This window comes from Excalfactoria chinensis, chromosome 3 (genome assembly GCF_039878825.1).
Source record: "Excalfactoria chinensis isolate bCotChi1 chromosome 3, bCotChi1.hap2, whole genome shotgun sequence".
Classification (NCBI taxonomy): domain Eukaryota; kingdom Metazoa; phylum Chordata; class Aves; order Galliformes; family Phasianidae; genus Excalfactoria; species Excalfactoria chinensis.
In genome coordinates, this window is record NC_092827.1 from 68,731,487 (window position 1) to 68,738,115 (window position 6,629).

Consider the following 6,629-nt stretch of genomic DNA (forward strand, 5'->3'; position numbering starts at 1 on the left):
TCTGTGTTGATCTTTCAGCGCATTTAATATTCAGCCTTTGGATGAACATGTTTTATTAATAATAATACACTTCTGCTTGATTTACTCACTGAAATGATAAAATATTCAAGTTGTCGTGATCCTTGTTATGTTGTAATGATGAATTGAAAGGATCTAATGAAGCACTGGGATTAAGAAATGCTCGTTTTAATGCCTTTCCTTCAATTCTAGTTATGTATTCGGAGTGGAAGACAAAAGAGCTTAGTGAGCTGCTAGCCATACAGAACCCTGATTCTAAAGGTCTCAGTCTGTCAGACTTAACAAATTCTTTTAAAATCAAAACCGGAGTTATAAGTAATATCATTGAGGTAACATTATCAAGTTGGGATAACTTTCATCAGACGCAGCAACCTTGTCAGGTTTTGAAAATATCAGCAGCAATTTGATAGCAAATTTAAGTTTTGTTTTTATAGGCTTTGCACAGATTTCTTGGTACTTCATTTTTTGCTTTTGTTTTTTTCCAGTAGTTTTGTAGTGTCAGGTATGTTCTTACAGTATTAAAGGAAAATAATTGGAAAGATTTTATGACACGTCAGTGATTTGTCCCGCTGAACTGATACAAACAGCGAGGAACTGTAATTACCTGCTGTGTTTGATACTCCTGTGTGTAACATGTTGGGATGCTAAGGGGGGAAAAAGGTATTTTGAGGGCGTGTAATCACTAAGCTTGTTAAGTAAGTGCTGAATTGTAGGATTCTAATTCATTGAATGCCTTTACATACTTCTGTCTGGTACAACTGCAACAGATTCAAAACCACTGTTGTTACTTTCTATAAATTATTATGTCTTGTTGACTGTAGAATGAGAAAGAGCAGGGGCTGGATTTGACAGCCCACAGTGGGTCGTAGAGAAGATTAACATAATATTCAGAGATGGCAGGGGTAGAACATATGGCAGGAAGATACAGGGTTAAAAGTGTTGCAGCCCCACTCAGTTTGATAACAATTAAAACCTCTCTTATTATTACTTTTTTTTTTTTTTTTTTTTTTGTATCCAGGTTACCTCTTGTTGGGCCTCATTGCAATGCTGGTGGTTCTTGAGACATTCTGTGAACTCCATGAGCTCAAAAAGTTTAGGAAGTTGTTTTATGTGAAGAAGGACAAGGAAGAGGACCACGTGCATATAATGGAACATGACCAGCTCTCTTTCTCCTCCATCTCAGACCAAGCAGCTTCCATGAAGGACGATCAGAAGGCAAACGAGCCTTTTGTGACTTCCCAGTCCCCGACTTCCAATGACAGCTCTCTAAACAATTAATACAGGGGCATCCACAACATTGTTTTGGTGCATTTATGCTACTTACTATAAGAAATAGAATGTATCTTTTATTTTCCTGAAAATAATGAAGCTGGAAGACTGTGCTATTTTAACAAAGATTCGTCACTCCTAACGTAGAAAAGACTTCTGGGGAAAAGTGTGGGAGCCACTCTGGGAATAGGGAAAGAAATGTAGAATGTGACTGGGAACATTAGGCCATTTTGCTTGAGAGATAAAGAGGTGGGAATACCACTTTCGGAGGCGCCAGAGAGAAAGGCTTGGACAAGCAACTTCATCTGTCTTTAGGAGAGTAGGGCCTTCACTAAAATCCAGCTTGTCTGGTTGCGTGCCCTGTCTTAGAACCGGGTGAAACTTTGAGATACGTACTTTATCTCAGAAAAGTAGTCACAGATTTTTTTTCCAAACACACCAAATATCTTCATCTGGAAAACATTTCCAGAGCAGTATCTGTAGACCTGCTGGAGGGGAGTATGTAGCTCATCCTTCTATTACCCAGTAAGTTGCATGTGCAAACAATAACTCTAGGAATGAAAAAGCAGGACTCCATCCCTTCCTCTGCCCAGGCCATTTACATTCAAATTTCCTTCTTCCTTAAAATGTTCCCTAATCACAGGAAGAATGTTGTCCTGAAGAGAATGTGCCTTGAGTCTTCCATGCTGTTTTGCTTTGTAAAAAAAAAACAAACGTAAACTCTGAGAGGTAGCAAGAGCCATTCAAAAGTGCTAGATGATAGGGCTGCAGGGAAGGGAAAGTTCTCTTCCCTTTGGAATAGGTAGGAATGTTTTTCTTTTTTCTTTTTTTTTTTTTTTTCTTTTTTTGGCTGAATGGAACAAAATGAAAAGGGGAACTGAAATTCAGCATATGCCATATTTGTCAGAGTCAAACACTTTAAATGTTCTCCTAGATGAGGGTTGAAGTCTATGAGCAGAGTAAAGGCTCGGCTCTATTTTACCTACAGTACAACCCAGCGTGTTCTGGGCTGTTAGGCATCTGGAGGAATAGAAGTATTGTCATCTTTGACCGCAGCCCCTTTTTCTTGATTTGATTTTCTAGCTAGTACTCGGAGCACCTTGGAGGAGAATGGAATGTTTCCAATCAATTTTTCAGTTTTTCATATGGGAAGAAAACAGGAAAAATGTCATATTTGGTTCAGGTGGAACCGGATGGAACTGAATTTTTTTCCCCTTGGGAAAAGTCTCTACAAAGTCAAGATCCCACTCAACTTCTGTAGCTGGAACCTCTTTGGCTGTAACAGGAGAGGCATTTTAGTCCAGCTACCTGTCACTGTGCTGAATGCAGGGATCTCAAAGTGAATTTCAGGGAGCAGGAGATGAGACTAAGTGGTGACAGTACTCTCTTCTGGCCTTAAGAATCTATGAAATGGGAATCTAGGTAATGTTTTGCAATGAATAGAAGATCTGGAGCACAAATAGCCATATTAGGACAACCTCCCACATAGGAATAGTGTAGAGGAGAGCCTTTTCCCTGCAGTGCAAGCATGCCAGATTGCCTGTAATTTGACTTGTAGTGTTTAGAGCTGAAGAATATTTTACTGTAAAAGAAAAAAAACAAAATGCAGCTTGTCTAGAATTAGCTCACATGGGAAAAATACTTGAAAGTAAACAACCCAAAATATTCTGTGTTTGAGCTTAATTATAGCTAGCATCAAACCAATTTTATATCTTTACTGGAAAAAAACTTACTTTATGGCTAAATTAACTAAAAGTCTTCAATTTATATTTGTAGAAAATCAAAGCTAAAGGTTTTGGTTGTTTTGGGTTTTATAGATTAGGTGAGAGCATACTGTGTTTGCATGTTCCCAGGAAAGTGGCTATTTTTATACTGCTTAAGTTAACACAGTTCTATTTATAACAAATGTTAACCAATATATATGTACATATATACATAAATATATTTATATACTGTACATATATCATAAATCACCAGAGTTTAATCAACATAGGCACAGCATTTTAGATTTTGTTTTCCTAGGTTTCTCTTTATACAATGAATTATAGGAAACTATGGCATAAAGTAACACTGGCATAAAAATAAGCATACTGTACCACAAGAAATATTGATACTGTTTTGGGTTTTTTTTAGTGAAATTTTATCGTTGTCAGTACCTTAAAATTTAAGGTTTCTTTGAATTTCAGTGTAACATTAAGCTGTAAAGGATATGCGCAGATACTAAATGATATACAAAATAATTTTGCAATGTGTACACAGTTGCAAAACATAGACACGTTAAATGAAAGCACAGAATTCAAACCAGAAGTGATAAACTAAGCAGTAATACTGTGATGTAGTTGAGTCTTTGTTTTTTTTTGAACTTAAAACGAGTATGGCTTTTGGCTGCCTGCACTATTAAGTGAGGAGTATTTTCTTTAGCAGTGCGTGTGCGTGCACATACTGTGCAAAAAGCCTGTCTGCATTTGTCAAGATTGCGTATCCTTCAGTTAAGTCTTCCTCAACACAAGGAGAGACTGTTAATGCCAGAGTGTGCTACCTAACCTTGAAACTGATTGTAGCTTAGCACTGTATTGGTTATTTGTATAGGAAAAAAAAAGCATTCCGAAGTGTGTTTGTTTTCTTTCAGATGCTGACTGATTATAGCAAATAAAAGATAGTAGCATAATGTTTACCTTGTCTTTATAGACTAACTACTGCAGTATTTGAGGAAATGGATGAAAAACTGTCGTTGCCTGTTACCAGTAGCACCGATCATTTGCTGAGCTTCATTTCCTAGTGGATTTACATCTTTGTGTGAAACCAGTGCAGAAGGTCAGAGTGGTTAAAGCTGGAATCCAGTTTAGAAGATAACTGGTTATTGTGCAAGAACCTTGGTATAAAATGTTTATCTTTCCTAGGAGCAAACTGTGAGGCATTTATGTGTAAACTCATATGGAGAACATTGGTTACAAAACATCATTTCCTGAACAGAAGCTGCAAGAGGGAGTCAGTGAGTAAATTATGTATATGGAGAGTTGTCTGTATCTTCTTGTCACCTAGCCATCCTCTTGACTTCAGTTGATCAAAGAAAATGGAAGAACCAATTGAGTTTTGATGTTGGGTGACAGCCATGTTTGTCCTTCTGAGAACATGTTCTGTGCCCTAAGAGAGTTTCTTCCCAGGTATTACAAATAACATCTACTGAGAGTGAGCACAAAACTTTTGGGGTTGAAACGAGTAATTTTTTAAGTAAATTTAGAGAGTTGAGTGGTTTGCAGCTTTAATGCCAGAATTACACAGGTTACCTAACCGGGCATTTATGTCAGAGTGATTATACAACAGAAGTTCTGGATTGCACTGAATATCTGTCTAGCCCAGTTATTTCTTTGGCTAAGAGAAGATATGTGTGGGCTTGTGTGAGGGGAGGGTAAGCACGCAGCAATTGTTCCAAAGGATATCTTCCTAGCTTCCAGCAACGTGCAGAGCTTGGTCTGTAGCAGTACCTGGGAGGTACAGAGCATCAGCGTAGGTGTGCTGTAGGACACAGTGTGCTGATGTACATGCTCTGTCTCAGCAACTAAGAGGTTGTCCCACACAGGATCAAATGAAGGTTACCCATTACTTTCCCACAAAACAGCTTGAGGGTAGGTTCTCTGCAGCAGCCAGGTGGCGTAGCACTAATACATGGAACGTGGTGACTGTGTGGGAGAGCCTCTCGAAAAAGGAAAGAAAGGCAGAGGAATTAATATTAGCTGCTGTTACTTGGACACTGCTGTCTCCTGCGTAGGTAGGAACAGAACCTTGCAGCTCAACATTAATGTTTGCTTTGTAAATAGCAGTCAGGAAAGAACTGAGATGAACCATAAGTTGCTAAAACATTGCTCTCCCAATGCACTATCATTATTACTCACTCTTCTAGATTCTGCTTTCTGTGGAGGCAAAATGAAGTTATGATACTGAAAACAGCATCACTCCAAGTGTGCACCAGTATGCAAGCGCTTGGCTTCTCTTTTCTGCAGTGTTCCCCTAGTAATGGTCATTAGTGTCTCGTTTATCGAGAAGCTCTTAGCCAAAAAAAAATGCATCTTCATGTTGCTTGTTTCAAACAGTAATTTTTGAAATCGCCACAAATAGTTCTATAAATCATGTTCATGCTAATGCATATTGATTTATTTATTTTTTAATACCTATATTGAAATCACTTCCTAAGTTATCACTCTGTTTTCTTTAGACTGTGGTTCCAATGACCTTCAAAGGTCACCTTGCTGCTGATGAATGTTGTGGTGCAGTTATTATGCTGGTCATGATGCTGCTTTGTGCTTCAGCTGACAAAGGGACTGCCATGTGTGTGGAGTCTGTGCCGTATGGCAGAGCTGGGGAATAAGAAGGGATGGGGGCTGGGCAGGTGGTGGGGCTGCAGCCCACGGGTGGCATCTCTTGTCCCTCATACTGGTCCCAAGGCCCAAAGCCACACCACCATGGTGGGATTCACCCAGCCGCTCTCTGTATGGCAGCCAGAGCATGTGCTGCTTGTAACATGAGGACTATAAAAACCAGGAGCTCATCTAGAAGGATTACATTATTTTCTTTTTAAGTTCCTCATTACTCTGCTTCTGGCCATTATTTAGAATCTAATTTTATCCTGGCCTGTGGTTCTGTGTTATCCTACAGCTGTAAAGTGCCTGTTCCAGCCACGCGTTGGTGAAGATTAATTAAGATGCTTGCATAAACAGAAGGCAACAAACTGTACTGTTGGTTTAAATGGGAGTTAGCACGTCCCAATTCTGCTTTCCGAGGCTGGTTTCCTGACCGTGGGCAAAGATCTGCTGGGTCTGTTCTGCAGCTGGAAGTTGCGATTTGAAGCATTCTTTTTGAACAGATGCAAAAAATACAGATGCGAGCTGAAGTCCTTGAAACGTTCTCTTAGCGACTTTGCAGGCCTCTCCTACTTGCGCGAGGTAACGAGGCCTTGTTTCAAATGTGTTTTGCAAGAATTCGGTTGTGCTCTCCACTTAATGCAAATTCCATCTGCGAGTTTGGAGGAAAGAAAAAACTAATACAAACCCTAGAAGACAACCTCACTTCATACTCTGCTTCCCAGGGGGCCCAACCTGGCTCACAGTGCTGCTGAACCACGGCCAAAGCTGAGGAACCCCAGCAGCAGAGCACAGAGCCAGGCTGGCTGTGCCCTGGGAAGGGTTTGGGCAGCATCTGCTCCTTGGGGCTGGAGGGAAGAAGGAGGCTCAGGTTCAATGTGGCACTGGAGTTGGAATTGGAACCTGGGTAGGCTCCCTGCAGGCAAGGCACTGCAGCTGTCATGAGGACGTGCATCTGACCCATCTGAAAATCTGCAAGTATCT

The 6,629-nt window shown here is 40.1% G+C and overlaps 1 protein-coding gene across 1 annotated transcript in view; it reads left to right on the forward strand.

Annotated features, from left to right (window-relative positions):
- The window catches only part of KCNK1 (potassium two pore domain channel subfamily K member 1), a 28,716-nt gene extending 23,245 nt beyond the window's left edge, over positions 1–5,471 (forward strand). The window contains exon 3 of the mRNA XM_072332387.1: positions 1,037–5,471. Coding sequence (XP_072188488.1) covers positions 1,037–1,296 — 260 coding nt within the window. The 3' untranslated portion in view covers positions 1,297–5,471. The remainder of the gene's footprint in view (positions 1–1,036) is intronic.
- The last annotated feature ends 1,158 nt before the right edge of the window (positions 5,472–6,629 follow it).